At 49.9% G+C, this 14617-nt stretch overlaps 7 protein-coding genes across 7 annotated transcripts, besides 1 other annotated feature; 4 read left to right on the forward strand and 3 right to left on the reverse strand.

Annotated features, from left to right (window-relative positions):
• Nucleotides 1-363: 363 nt before the first annotated feature.
• FPSE_09239 (uncharacterized protein) lies at nucleotides 364-2155 on the reverse strand (the record flags this gene model as incomplete). The annotated part of the gene is made up of 4 exons (XM_009262356.1): nucleotides 364-1795; nucleotides 1846-1925; nucleotides 1985-2016; nucleotides 2074-2155. The coding sequence occupies 4 exons, from the start codon at nucleotides 2153-2155 to the stop codon at nucleotides 364-366; spliced, it is 1626 nt and encodes a 541-aa protein (XP_009260631.1).
• Nucleotides 2156-3711: 1556 nt separating this feature from the next.
• FPSE_09238 (uncharacterized protein) lies at nucleotides 3712-4776 on the forward strand (the record flags this gene model as incomplete). The annotated part of the gene is made up of 5 exons (XM_009262355.1): nucleotides 3712-3857; nucleotides 3915-3979; nucleotides 4207-4376; nucleotides 4429-4535; nucleotides 4590-4776. 5 exons carry the CDS (start codon nucleotides 3712-3714, stop codon nucleotides 4774-4776), a joined length of 675 nt encoding a protein of 224 aa, XP_009260630.1.
• A 405-nt stretch (nucleotides 4777-5181) lies between these two features.
• FPSE_09237 (uncharacterized protein) lies at nucleotides 5182-6391 on the reverse strand (the record flags this gene model as incomplete). The annotated part of the gene is made up of 2 exons (XM_009262354.1): nucleotides 5182-6067; nucleotides 6126-6391. 2 exons carry the CDS (start codon nucleotides 6389-6391, stop codon nucleotides 5182-5184), a joined length of 1152 nt encoding a protein of 383 aa, XP_009260629.1.
• Nucleotides 6392-7755: 1364 nt separating this feature from the next.
• On the forward strand, nucleotides 7756-8130 carry FPSE_09236 (uncharacterized protein; the record flags this gene model as incomplete). Its single annotated transcript, XM_009262353.1, has 1 exon — nucleotides 7756-8130. One exon carries the CDS (start codon nucleotides 7756-7758, stop codon nucleotides 8128-8130), a length of 375 nt encoding a protein of 124 aa, XP_009260628.1.
• Nucleotides 8131-8654: 524 nt separating this feature from the next.
• Nucleotides 8655-10771, reverse strand: FPSE_09235 (uncharacterized protein; the record flags this gene model as incomplete). The annotated part of the gene is made up of 4 exons (XM_009262352.1): nucleotides 8655-9566; nucleotides 9615-10156; nucleotides 10204-10504; nucleotides 10577-10771. 4 exons carry the CDS (start codon nucleotides 10769-10771, stop codon nucleotides 8655-8657), a joined length of 1950 nt encoding a protein of 649 aa, XP_009260627.1.
• A 585-nt stretch (nucleotides 10772-11356) lies between these two features.
• FPSE_09234 (uncharacterized protein) lies at nucleotides 11357-12508 on the forward strand (the record flags this gene model as incomplete). The annotated part of the gene is made up of 3 exons (XM_009262351.1): nucleotides 11357-11422; nucleotides 11506-11759; nucleotides 11815-12508. 3 exons carry the CDS (start codon nucleotides 11357-11359, stop codon nucleotides 12506-12508), a joined length of 1014 nt encoding a protein of 337 aa, XP_009260626.1.
• Nucleotides 12509-13121: 613 nt separating this feature from the next.
• Nucleotides 13122-14228, forward strand: FPSE_09233 (uncharacterized protein; the record flags this gene model as incomplete). Its single annotated transcript, XM_009262350.1, has 1 exon — nucleotides 13122-14228. The coding sequence occupies one exon, from the start codon at nucleotides 13122-13124 to the stop codon at nucleotides 14226-14228; it is 1107 nt and encodes a 368-aa protein (XP_009260625.1).
• Nucleotides 13197-13223: a microsatellite.
• Nucleotides 14229-14617: the final 389 nt, after the last annotated feature.

Raw genomic sequence — 14617 nt, forward strand, 5'->3', positions numbered from 1 at the left:
TACTGGTTTTTGACCTGATCTTTGTTGTTCAATGATCGCCGTGGAACCATTGTTGGTTAGTCTTCACCTGATACACACACACATACAGCTTACGTGCGACATATCGATCTAATGCTGGCCTCTCCACAGGGCCGATCGCATGGTCAAATCGGTTGAAAATAGAACGACATGACATGCCAGTTCATTTTGTTGCGCCAGACGCCTATCTAGGATCCTATCATGAAAACAAACATGCTGCCCCGTTGCTGATTATTCTGTACATTCTCAAGGCCACCAACTAAACATGACTTTAATGCATCGAATCTCGATCCCAGCTTATAATCCACTTATGCTTAAACATGTCGACTAGACTATTGGGTTAGCTTAGCCCAGGAGGTCATCCATAGCAGAGCCACCAGTCTTGGGAGGAGCACTGCCACTGGAGGATCCAGCTGCCGGTGCACCCCAGATTCCAGCACTGCTCTTCTCCTTGGCGAGCTGGCCCAGTGCGGGTCCAGCCTTAGGCGTCTCAGGCTTCTTGACACCAACACTGGCCTTGCCCCATAGAGCTCCAAAGGCGTCTCCGCCAGCAGCAGCTGGCTTGGCTGAGGAGCTAGTAACGGGCTTCATGTTGGCCATGGTAGTGGGAGTGCTGGGAGCAGCATTGGAAGTGCCCATGCCAGAAAAGGCAGACGTTGTGGGCTTGGATGCCTGTGCCTGAACAGGACTGAAGTAGTTGGGACCAGATTGGAAGCCGGCAGGCTTAGGGGCCTGTGCCGCGGGAGCAGCAGGAATGCTGAACGCAGAGTAGTTTGCTCCTGGAGTGCCTGAGGCACTCGGTGCGGGCGAGATCGATGCCATGCTGACCATTTGGCTAATATCAGCCTGTTGGGGGGCAGACTGAGGCTGAGGAGCTACAAACTGAGCAGTCGAAGAAGCCATCGATGTCACGGCAGGGCTTTGCATTGGTGCGGCCTGAGCAGGTGTAGCTGATTGGAAGTCATCGAACTCGTCATCGTCGTCGGCTTGCGCAGGAGCGGCAGCATTGCTAGGGGCCAGGGCAGCAAAGCCAGAACTGTTCGAGGCTGAAGGAGCTGCAGAAGATGCTGGCGCAGGGTCATCAAAGGAGAAGAGATCAACTTCGGGTTCCTTCTTCTTGGGTGGCTCGGCAGCAGCCTTCTTAGCAGGAGCGCGCTCTGGTCGCTTGGCAGCAGCCCTCGACGAACTGGCAGAAGGTCGCTCGCCCTCGTCAAACTCATCGTATTCTTCGAAGCGTTCCCCTCTGCTAGCAGCGCCATCTCCTCGCCAGTCATCAGTCTCACCACCAAAACCGCCACCATCACCATAGACACCGCCAGAGTATCCGCCAAAGTTGCCAGGGCCGCTGCCGCTGCCGCTGCCTCCACCATAACCAGCGCTCTCGCTACCAAAGCCGCCATAACGACCAGAGCTGCCGCTCGAGAAGCCGCCGCCAAAGGTTGCGCCACCCTCAACACCGGTATATTTGTTCTTGGTCGCACGCGCTTTCTTGCGCTCGGTTCGAATACGATCCACATCGCTAAGTAGGTCGGCCAGCTCCTTGGCTCGGTTGCGCACGTTGATACCCTGGTCCTTTCCGTTCTGGTCGATAAAGTGAAATTGGCGAAGCATCTTGAGAAGAGAAATGTGTCCTCTAGCATCATCAATTACACGTTCAGAGCCGTGCTTGATGAGAAATTCGAGCAATTGAAGAGCCTTGTAGATTTGGCGCCATTCCTCAGCAGCCTTCTCGGTGAAGCGACGGTAGATCATGGGCATGATCTCGTTGAGGGTTTGGCTGGCTCATAGTCAGTAGCTAAACTTTAATAATGGCTCGACGTGCCGTACTAGTTAAATGTTCCGTTTGCGATCTCTTGCATCAGGGTAGATGAAGCACCCCATGGCTCGTTGTTCGTGGCCTCGCGCACCTAAACATGGGTGAGTTGACTGTGTCTCTACCACAGTTGTCGCGCAGAGCTTAACCAACCTTGGCCTCCATCTCGGTAAAGTTCATGACAGCTGGGTACCGCGTCAGTAACGATCGGGCATATCAGACAAGGTCACCAAGGGAGGTACCATTCTGGGCCTTCCGGAAGCCTGCCTTGAGGTCATACAAGGTCAGGTTGGAAACCGTGTTCTTGATATCGTTCATATCCATATTGAATTAGTCCAAGAAGAAGCCAGCAGGTAGATGAGATGATTGGCGCAAGTAACGCAGAGCTTCGAATGATGCTCTCGGGGAGTTTCAATGGATTGGAATAGGATATCTAGAGTTTAAAGATGCCCCTTGTTACACTACGGCCATGGTGGACACTTGGACATTTCCCAGAGCCCAATGTCAGCATGGATCATGGCTGATCACGTGATTGACATTAATAGAACTGAGAACAGTACTAGATTCGAGTATATTGTTATGTCTTGTTTAGTATGCAACTACTAGTATGATAATTAACTAGGCAAGCGTTTTCCAATGAAGATTAGTTGTTGATTTTCTGCTCCATCTGTCTCTGTTGTTCATTGATTGTTGTTGAGCCAAAAAACGTAACCATCATGCCAAAGCACTTTAAGCGTCCGGCCTGGAGTACCCGCTATACAACCTTAGACTTCAGGCCCGAACAGGGAGCTAGAATACCAGACGTCAGGTTGGCCCAAACTTTTACCTTCCCTTCTCGAGATCAGTCTAACAGACCAACCTCAGCACGTTCATCAACTCGCTGTAATTGTATCTGCCCAAATTATACATCGTCTGTTCTCCCGAGTATATCAGTGTTCAAGGTACGTACGAGCTCAGTTCTTTTCAATGCCATATTTGCCTTTGTTTCACCACCAAAAGCTCTCTGCTGGCCTTTTATCAAGCTGCAAAAAAGAAGCAAGACGCCTTCCAAGCAAACATTAGACATTTGAGCACTTTTTCTGGGCCAATGCCAAACTATTGTGACCCCAATTGGGATCTTGGAAAGGTTATCTGTCTGACCGGACCAACGCCGGTATTGTCGGTCTCTTCTCGCCTTTGTCCATCCTGCTCTGTTTCCCCCTGCGCTTCCTGTCCTGGCTGTTTATAATGGTCACTGTTGCCCACGGGTCAATGGACTGGATGAGACTTGAGGTGGGAAGGGCCCATGCAATGTCGAGAACCCACTGGCGTGACCATGCCCCCTTGCCCCTCTCCAATGGGCGTGATCCTTAAGCAAAAGTCTGCTGCACTTCGGACATCGGGCCACTGACTCGTTGCGTCGGTTCCTGTTGTTGCTCAACGGTCTGCAAACAAGCCAAAGAGTTCAGCTCAGCGTGCGTGGCCGGGCAACCTCCATCAACTCAATTGGGAGCCCCGTTGAAGCTTGGAGAATTAGCCATTGAGTCCACAACTCAAGCCAAGCCAGTGTGGCTCGGTCTTGCTCTGATCAATGCACCCATCTACTAGCAGTAGCTAGCAATGGCGGTCAAAACATTGAAGCCCAGGATTGAATACTTGTTTGGTCTCATTGAACAAGGGGCATTCATCATCATTCATCATCAGGAGAAGCTTCCCTGCCCCACAGGCCATAGCCACGGTGACCTCATGGGAAAAGTCGCAAGCTTTGGGGGTTGCTCAGCAGGCAAAATAGAGAGAGCAAGCTATTCCGATTGCTTCACGTGATCAATACCCCTCTTCTGCGTGCTTCCATTGGTTCACACGGCCTCGCGCTAACGTTTTGCCCCTCTAGCTTGCCCAAAATGAGACCCTCCCTCTTCAAGCCCCTCCTACCCCGCCATACCTGCTTCTCTGCCGCGAGAACTTCTTCTTCTCTTCCTCAACTCTCCAACACAATCAGATCTATTAGATTTTTCTCAGCTACATCCGCAGTCATGGGTAACAAGGTGTAAGTTTCCCTACACTGAGCATCGCGTTCATAGAACCATCTCTGACCGTTAAATAGTTTCTTCGATATCACCTGGCAGGGTCCCGTCATGCAGAACGGCAAGGCCACCTCCACTGTCCAGAGTAAGCTTTGATTTCCTCACGGTGCCATCCCCTTTTGCCTACCTTGGTCAATGGAATATAGCTTCGGCTTCTCATTGTCTATCGTTGATCCCGTGCATGGGATTGCCGCGATGTTTGTGGTCTTTGACACTCGAACACTCGGCATACTCTGTCTACCCTTAACCCTCAATCGCATCTGTACCCCACCACAGCTGTTTCGTCAAAACTAACTTCTGTTCCTCCTCTAGAGCAGTCCGGTCGCATTAACTTCAACCTCTTCGACGATGTGGTCCCCAAGACCGCTGAGAACTTCCGCGCTCTCTGCACTGGCGAGAAGGGTTTCGGCTACGAGGGCTCTTCTTTCCACCGAATCATCCCTGACTTCATGCTTCAGGGTGGTGACTTCACCCGTGGCAACGTACGTTATCGTTTACATTCTCAATTGATTAACAATTGCTAACATGTCCAAGGGCACTGGTGGCAAGTCCATCTACGGTGAGAAGTTCGCTGACGAGAACTTCACCTTGAAGCACGACAAGCCCGGTCTGCTCTCCATGGCCAACGCCGGCCCTAACACGTAAGCACCTCCTAAGCCTTTTCGCTTTGATTGCACTAATTGACACTGTTACAGCAACGGTTCCCAGTTCTTCGTCACCACCGTCGTCACCTCTTGGCTCAACGGTCGCCACGTTGTCTTCGGTGAGGTCGCTGATGAAGAGTCCCTGAACATCGTCAAGGCCCTTGAAGCTACTGGCTCCGGCAGCGGTGCCATCCAGTACCAGGAGAAGCCCAAGATCGTCAAGTCCGGTGAGCTGTAAACAGCTCAAACTGTACGACGTGGTGAGCGGGAATTTGGGATTGCACAACAAAACCTCGCTTGAGGGCTGGCGACATGAAGCTAGTTAGTCACAGGCTAGTAAAAGCATCTAGCTATTGAACAATGTGAACCAATAAACCCAAAGCTGCGCTTGAAACAAACTCGTGATATTGATATGAACGTCTTGGTTCCGAAGCGTCGCTTATATACAGATGCTGGTCTGCCTAAAGACAGTAGAGAATCGCTGCGCCCAGCTGAATACTACACAGCCATCGCTTGTCCTACTACGCCGTTGCTATCTTTTCCCTAAAAACAAATAAATGCCCACTTCCATGCCATAACTCCATTCTTTGAATAAAACTGATTCGGTTTCCTTCATGGTCCCAGGTGCAAAATATCTCGTAATCTATTCAACGCCCAGCCACCTCTTGAAGTACTCGCAATTACTGGGGCCTACGGGACCCCCTTCCTCACATATCTCAAACACTGGGCAACGTCCACAGGGGGCTTCTGTAAAGGCGCTCACGAAGGATTCCGGGCCGCCCTCACGGCCTGTAGGGTCATCTCGGCCAGCCCAGCTCTCCAGGGATTGCTTCGCGACACGAGAAACGCGAAAACCTATCTTTCCAGCCACCTTGACTGACTCAACAAGATTGTCCCAAACTAGAACATCTACAAGCTTCTGCACATCGTGTTCGGAGAGGATCGTGTTGTGAGTAATACCGCTCGCCGATAGCAGACGTGCGATGTCGCGAACGGTCGGATAGCCTGTGTAGCCAGCAGGGAGAGGAAGGAGTGCGTCCTTCTTGACGGTAGTCGTCGGAGACATCTTGGGTACTTTGGCAGGGGGCTCGTCCATGTGACTAGCATCGCGCTTCTTGCCTTTGTCCACGCCACCCTTGACAACACCCTTCTTGGGGACCTGCGTCCGCGCGGCACCACCTCCGTGCGTGCTGTGGTAGCTGCTCTGACGCTTTATAAAATCAAATACGACACGCTGTAGCTCGTCTATAAAGGCCTCGTCGAGGTTCTGGTCGGTATACCACGGGCCACCTGTGGCGCGATCGCTGGGCCGTATGGAGGCCTTGATGAACATCTTCTTGTTGGGGTGCTCGACATTTTTGAAGGGTGCGATGAGTCCCTTGGCCTGTAGTTGTTTCAAGGCATTCTTGAGGACCGAGTCGTGCATGTTGAGGCGCTTCTGGAGCGTCTGGGACCAGATACCGTCGCCGCCCGAATCGTCGATAAGAGAGTAGACCATGACCTGTTCGTCGGTCGAGCATTGCTTGTACCTAGCGATCAATTGTCAGCCATACACTCCAAAGTTGTCGTAGAATTTGGGTTACGTACTTGTGAGCTTCCTGGGAGTCGCGCCATTTCCATAGCACTTGGCCAGAGGCCTCGCGCATGGTGATGAAAAGCTTGTCATCGGTAAGAGACTGGACGACGCGGGCAAGCAGCATAAGATCGCGGTTGGGAATGACATCGAGGCGCATAAGGTCATCCTGGGAGAACATGTCTGTCCCAGACTCGCGACATCGTTCGTAAAGGGCCTCTTTCCAGACACCGAGCTTGGCCACCGCGGCGTCGCCCTCGGTGGGCGCGGGGGTCGGCATTGCGAGTGAGTCAAGAGAGGGATGCGTCGTCCAGTGGAAGATATCGAAAGAGGGAATTCCCTGATGTTTAAGACTAGGTAGTTGACTAACTAGTAAAAAATCGATGCTATATTGACATGATATGGGGAGTGGCGAGCGAGCGTTTGTGAGAGTGTTAAATATGACGATGGTGGGATGGACTTCTTCTCGAGTAGAGGCGGTTAGGTTGGAAATAATTATTTTTCGGCTCCCCGCAGTCGACGCTAAATTCAATGTACCTCGTCCCCTACCCTGCTACTAATTCATTCAATAAGCCGAGTAGAATAAGGCGGAAAGTGGGGGATCTTATCAGTCTACGGTCCCCTACTGTCTTCAGTGTGTCCTCACCCTAGACTTGAGGGTCTCACGATACCAGAAGAAAAAGGAAAGATATTGGTAATTCAGTCTACTATACTTATTAGACTTTAATCTGGGGCATATCTGGGCAAGTTGGCTGACAGCTTGGCATTCTGATACTCGATGGTTGATTCAAGTGTGTTCCTGTGGAGGTTTTCCAAGGGGAAAACAATGGTAGCTTTCTGTAGAGCATGTATTGCTTTTGTGTTGCCTACTACGAACAAGTTTGTTTCTTTGAGTTTACTGACATGACTCTTAGCCATAGAGCGAGGGAATAAGTCAGTATTAAACTTTTAAAGTTGTAAGAATCACCAAAAAAGACTAAACTTAGGCAATTCATCTTAATACTACAGACCGTAAAAGAGCAAACGCTTATTTTACGCTAGAAGTCGAGTAGTGATTACCCTTTAGTAGTCTTTCTCTATAAAAACAGTATTATCTACTTAAATTACTTAAGAATAGTAATATACTACGGGACATATATTCAGTTTCTTTGAAAGTTAATATACAGAACTCTGGTATCGCTTAGCCTATATCTAGGTTGTTCAGCTAACCACAATATCCATGTAAATAAACATATAAGCGGAATTTCAACCCAACGAAAAGTGGTATGAACATAAGAAATAATACGGTTTTGTTGGGTTTACTATATATAGTATACTTCGATAGATATTCAGGCAACTTTCGTGCTTATGTGCGGATTATTGCCTCATGGTACAATATCACGAAGGTTAAGTTTATGCGCAAAAGTTAACCAAATACAACACTGACACTCACAGCCTATGCCACGCGCGTTCATAACTTTGATAAGAGATGGGCAGGTATATAAAGGGCATAACTATCTTTCTTCAAGGTGTTTAGGTCTTCCCTTATCAAACAGCACCTGCAAAGCAACGCGCAAACAGCAAAGGAAACACCACCACCTTGCTCAAAGACCACACACGATCAGTGACCCCTTCAACAACATTTTCGGTATAAAATCAACCAAAATGCTGACTGCCGCTGAAAAACAAGCTATTGAGCAAGAATTGGACGCCCTCTTCGAGGATTACTGCTTTACAACTCCAACGAACAAAGATGCCAAAACTGACAACATTTCACCCGAAGAAACAACAGCCCAAGTCGCAGCCTTGGAGCCTCGGAATAATGGTATCACAAATGAGGTATCGGCCAGACTTCTTCGGTTAGCACGTTTGACCCCGGAACTTGCTTCACACGCTATAGAATGTGAGCGCCAGCGCTTTCTGTGCGAATACAGCCCCTGGAACCAAGCAGAGGCTCGATTACGCTCTCTTCAACATTCCAGTGGAATGCCGCCAACTAGTGTTGCTCCGCCCCAGGAGCCTTCAACTAAGCGCGGATGAGGCGACTCATATGATGAACAAGTCAGTACTCATCATTCGCAAAAGTGCTGCAAGATTGTCAACTAGCTCGAACATCATTCTTGACACTGGGAAGTAAGTGTGGCATGTATCAAATTGGAGGGTAACAGCATGCGTTTGCCGTAGCCTGTAATAAAACCACAATTATGTCCCACTATACTATCAACGTGCAAAATGACTGGTATAAATTAGTTCTTTTCGCTATGATGTGAACCTAAAATAGAGAAACTCGTAATAAGAGATAGCATTCCTGTCATCCATGGCCCAGCCAAATACCAGCCGTCCATGTTTTCACTATAATGCGTCTCCCTTCGTACCATATGTAATCCTACGCCTGCAACGCCTGAACTGCAGACCACATCTTATCGTCGCTTAGTACAGCGTGCCCATCCGTTCAAAACTCAAGGCCCAGCTGTGTGTACGAGACAACAAGTGTGGCATGAGCTTTTGTTGTAACATGAAAATGCCTATATAATCCAGACGAGTTGCTTATTCCCTGGCAACTCCTAGTTTGCTGGGCTCTTGCTCTTCTCCTTGGGTTGCTCTGGCTTATCTTTCTCCGTGTCAACGTCCATAGCATCGGCAGGCTGTTCGCTTTGAGCTTTCTCGGTTGACTCTGCAGGCTTTTCGGCAGGTGTCGGCTCTGGGACTGGTTTTGTAGTAGCAGCGTCGGCAGCCGCCGCTTCGGCAGCCGGCTCGTCCTGTGCAGACTTTTCTGTTGGCGCTGAAGGTTCAGTGGGTGCTTCGGGTGCTTCAGGCTCAACATCCTCCTTCTTGATGGTTGTCTCTTCGACTGCTGAGTCCTCCATACCCACATCGCCATCTCCATCAACCTTTGATGGCTCGGGTTCCTTCGCATTCTCAGTAGGGGTTTCGGTCGCTTTCTCTGGTTGATCTTTCTCAGGCTGATCGGGAGCCGAAATGTCATCGATAGTATCGTCGTTCACATCGTGTCCGTCCTCGCCAGTGTGTTCCTCGGCAGCCTCATCATTAGAAGCACCATTGGGGGCTTTAGCAGGGGGGGCGTCGGGGTTATCGACATCCATTTCTCCCTTGCGGTAATCAGTAAAGCTGCGCTTGTTGCCGTTCTGGCGAGTAGCACCATTGACGCGAGCCATCTCGTCATCGTCGCTGGCTTCGAACTCGTTGTCATGTTCAACGTGCTTGTCCCAGCGGTGTTCCGTCATACGGACATCCTTGTTCTCGTCCTCATCGAGATCATCCAGCTCAGCTTCCTCCTCGTCGGTCATGCCGCCGAAAGGTTTTCGTGGGACGTCCTGCAGTTGCACTGATGGCGCGGGCCCAGTTTGTCGGAGATTATCAATGACTGATGAAGTTATCTTCTCGAGATATTCTCGGCTGTTGGAGTTCTCCATGTTTGAGGATCGGACGTTCAGCTCAAAGTCAGGAGCATAGTACTACTTTGTGTTAGTGACTGTTCATCAAACCACATCCAAGCAACTTACTTCGTAGTATTCATTGTACGGCAATGTTCGGTCCATCTCCTTGCCGACAAGAACACCAGTTTCAAATGCCCATGTGCGCGCGACATTTCGCATTGTGTAGCCACCTCCACCGAGAACAAGGGTAGGGAGGTTAAAACTCTTGACAAAGTTCACGCAGTTGGCGTGGCCATCCATACTCAAGTTGAAACAACCCAGTCTATCACCTGAAAGACTGTCACCACCACACTGAAGAACAACAGCCTCGGGCTGGTAATACTTCATGACATTCTCAATGACAGGCTGGAAGATTGAGCGGTACGACGCATCGGTGATACCATCTCGAAGAGGGAAATTCACAGCGTAATTCTTTCCTTGGCCAATACCAGTATCCCTCAGCTCACCAGTACCAGGGAAGTACTCGCCATACTTGTGGAAAGAAACAGTCATGACACGGTCGGTGGTATAGAAGGCTTCCTCAACACCATCACCGTGATGGACGTCGATATCGATGTAGAGGACCCGCTTTTTGAATCGGAGGAGCTCGAGGATGCCGAGAACGATATCTAGAGATTGTTAGACAGTGTTGTTTCGCGTGAATGATAAAACATACCGTTGACGTAGCAGAAACCACTGGCTTCGCATTTCTTGGCGTGATGCAGACCACCAGCCCAATTGATGGCGATGTCGCACTTTTGGCGGTTGAGTCGTGCAGCGCCCTCCATGCTACCGCCCGCACTGATACCACAAAACTCGAAGAGACCGTCGAATACAGGGCAATCATCTCCGACGTTGTATTTTCCTTGCTCCCTCATGAAGCTGTCCATATTGTCTGGCGTGACTTTTTGGAGGAAGTCGATGTAGTCGTCCGTGTGAAATTGGGTCATTTCGCCTCGGGTCGCAGGTTTCGCGCGCTTCAGGAATGTTAGCACAAGTTCATAGCAGAAGTATGCGCGGAATCAAATGCTAATTAGGAGTAGACCCACGTAAATCTCCATCTTCTGGTACAGGTTGTACTGCATGATCAAGCTATGCGCCAGCCGAATGCGATGAGGCTTCATGGGATGACCAGTAACGTAGGCATAGTTACCAATGTCAGAATCGTAAAAGTAAGCAACCTTCTTGGGCGATGAGGCATTGAGCGCGACTGAGCCGAGCTCAACACGAATGTCGTCGCCCATGATTGCGGTTACTGAGGGTGTCGCGAATCTCGGGAAATGGGTGGGAAGAAAAGGGTCAAGTCGAATATGCGTGGAACAGCGAAAACCTGTTTAAAAACGTATGAAGCTTAACCGGCTCAGAGAGAGCTCAGCATGTTCGATCGAGACGTGAAGGGTAGGTAGTTTTGGTGTATGAAGCAGAAGTTGTTTTCTGGAAGCAGCCTTGAGTGTAAGTTAGTAGCAAGTACATACCATAGACAGAGCGTTGGCAAAGCCCATGTCGGAGCTCCATTAGAGTGCCCATTTACAAGGATTAATGTTAGACCGTTCCTATCTAAATTGGCTTAGCCGCAACTGTAGCCCCCCCTCGCATGAGACTGCTGTACTGCCACAGGAAGCTCAGGTCTACACGTGACGTGACTAAGCTACGAGCTGTGGCTCCCAGGCTGCCGGGCTGGCGTCAACGTCAATAGCCTTCTACCAAGCTCCGATCATAGCAACACCCTCCATCACCACCAACAATCACATCTACACCCACTCCTGAACTCCTTTTGACGAATTAACTTACGCGCATATCACCTGTACACTTTGAACCTAGTCGATATCATGGAGCGATTCAGGAGTTTACTTGGCAACGGCGGTATGGGCCTAGGAGGAGCTGCTCATGGAACTGTAAGCTATGATCCCACTGATTGAAGCTCCCGTGGGGGGTTTTCTTACCTCCAAGACCATGGACTGACTCTTATTGGGCACAGGATAATACAAACCTGATCGACAACTCCGAAACTGTTTACATCTCCTCCCTCGCCCTCCTCAAAATGCTTCGACACGGCCGCGCAGGTGTGCCTATGGAAGTCATGGGTCTGATGCTCGGCGAGTTCGTGGACGACTTTACCGTCAAGGTTATGGATGTGTTTGCCATGCCCCAGAGTGGTACCGGTGTCAGTGTCGAGGCCGTCGACCCTGTTTTCCAGACGAAGATGATGGATATGCTTCGACAGACAGGAAGGTGCGTTAAGTGATGGTCGACTTTCTGTTATTCTTTAGCTAACCTTTCTCAACAGACCCGAGTCGGTTGTCGGATGGTACCACTCGCATCCTGGTTTCGGTTGCTGGCTTTCATCGGTTGATATCAACACTCAACAATCATTCGAGCAATTGAACCCCCGTGCCGTAGCTGTCGTCATCGACCCCATCCAGTCCGTCAAGGGAAAAGTCGTCATTGACGCTTTCCGACTCATCAACCCCCAGCTTTTGATGCTTGGGCAAGAGCCACGACAAAGCACAAGCAACTTGGGCCATCTCAACAAACCCTCAATTCAAGCTCTTATCCACGGCTTGAATCGACACTACTACTCAATCGGCATCGACTACCGCAAGACGGCTCTCGAGGAGAACATGCTCATGAATCTGCACAAGCATGTGTGGACCGAGGCTCTGGAGATGAATGATTTCCGGCATGAGGGTTGCAAGAACAAGGACCGACTGCAACAGCTGGTTACATTGGCGGACGGCTACGAGAAGCGTGTGAAGGAGGAGACTGAGTTGACCAAAGATCAGCTTAAGACTCGATATGTGGGCAAGTTGGATCCCAAGAAGCATCTCGAAGATGTTGGCCAGGAGCTCATCGAGGACAACATTGTTTCCGTGTCGAGACAAATGATCGACAGGGAGGCGACCATGCCCAAAAGGGAGACGCCAGCAGGGTCTAAGGGACAAGTGAATGGTGAGGAGATGGATGTGGAGGAGGAGTTATGAGCGAGCGGAAGCGGGCACCTAGTTCACAGGGATACATAGCGAGGCCACGGGATGGACTTGTACGATTAATTGGCGTTGGCGGGCGGGACGGACGATATAGACCTAGCCATGTCACGAATTATTGCACACAAGGTTAGCATCGTATTTGCATGCATGACATTAACTCCGCATATGTTCCTTGTTGTGCCGTTCATGTGAGTGAGGTTAAGGCTATTGTGCAGCCCAACTGTGGGTGGTGTTGGTTTCGAGCATCTGCTTTGTTTGTTGAACGTTGTGACCATGCACTTGTTCTCCATCTCGTAGGAGCAGGTGTGAACAAGGCGCTCTCGTCTATATAAGAGCAAAAAATGACACTCGCGCGATTCCTTTCTTTTCCTTGTCTTATCTCAACTTTGTTAGTAGTCAAAAATCGCATACTGCTATTATCCATTTTGTTTTTACACGAACAAAGACGACACTCCACCACGAAGCACTTATCCGTCAACAACATTTTACGAATCGAACCAAAATATCCATTCTATCAGCAGGTCTGTAGTAATTGGTAAGTCACTGATTCCCCGTCGATAAAGAGAAAAAGAGTCGCAGAAAACGTCTCAGCGAAGCCGTTGTGAAAATGGGTTTCCGTTCGTCTCTGCGCTCGCTCTTTAGCGAATGTTTCTCTCTGGCAATGAAAGATTCTGACTATGAGAAACAGAAACAGAAACAGAAACAAAAAAAGCATTCCAGAAGAAGCAAAAAGTATCCTCAACAAACACCATGTCATTGCAAGGCACGAAATGATTACAACCTTGGAACGCGAGGGCAGCAGCAAGGAAATTATCATTATAAGAGTCAGGGTCAGGGTCAGAGTCAGAATCAGAGTCAGGAGGTTCGTCAGGCGTCAGGCGGTCTAACACAAGCTCGAAGAGTTAATAGGCCTGACCTTGAGAACCCTCTGCCTGTGGTTCCACGTCAACGTCCCCCACAACACCAGTCTCCATACCGGACGCCAATACCCCTGCAGCAAGACGGAAGGCAAGTCCAGAAACCCGCATCTGCACCAGATGAAATACTCTACCCGTTTGCGCTTGCGGATAGAACAGGGAGCAACGAAGCCATCATCATTTTGGACGACCGCTCAATGAACTACGAGGCCGTATGTGAAGTAATCGACATGATAGCGCTTCGCTTCAGCCACATCCCCTACGCCGTAAGCGGCATGGCCGCCATGGTCTACTATGGCTACGACGCGAGGCCATATAAAGTGAGCATGCTATGCCCAGAGCACACGCGCGAGAACCAGAAATGCTGGGCGAAAGCGCTGGGCATGCTCCCTATGCCAAAAAGACACGACATCTGGGGAGTCTCGACGAGCGACGGCATGCTACGTCAGATCCGCGTCAGGTTCCCTTACGATTTCGAGGAGATGCACGTCTTAAAAGTCGGCAACTCAGCCGTCTCGATGCTTTCGTTAGCGGGTCTGGCCGATGAGCTGGCCAGAACGTACGTGAACGAACTCAAGCACTCAGACCAGGACCGCCAGGAGAATCTCGCAAATGAGATGGTGTGGATTCTCAACAGAATCATCCAGTGCAGGATGACTGAGCACATGCTCAGGCCCGAGAGGATCCCTCACCTCATCCAAGAGCGCTTCTGGGTACCCTTTTCGCTGGCCTATCCTGAAGTGGTGCCTTTATTTGCGAAAGCCGGATGGAGGATCCCCGATGACGAATTATATTGATGAGGAGGGGATCTTTTTTTTTTGCCGGGGACGAGCGAGCGACATGCGATTATTATTTTTTGGAGTTTAAGAACGGATGGTTGAATGGTAATGAATGGTAATGGGGGGCTGGAACTCGAAACGGAATCTGGTCCTTTTGGTAAATGGGAGACGGATGATACCCTAGATTTCTTTAATGTCTTATGGTTTAATGAGCGGACAGGACTGGGACTCTGGACGACGCGATGAAGAAGAATGTAAATAGAGTGATAGATCAGATCTACGACGATTACAATGTATGAGTTTGAGCGGGCGGCCCTTAGGGTCACCATGGGCTTATGCCACGAGCGAATACCAACTACTTTCTCCCACCCAGAATTACATCGCGACTCAAGTTAAATAAATATAAG

This window comes from Fusarium pseudograminearum, chromosome 1 (assembly GCF_000303195.2).
Source record: "Fusarium pseudograminearum CS3096 chromosome 1, whole genome shotgun sequence".
Taxonomy (NCBI): Eukaryota; Fungi; Ascomycota; class Sordariomycetes; order Hypocreales; family Nectriaceae; genus Fusarium; species Fusarium pseudograminearum.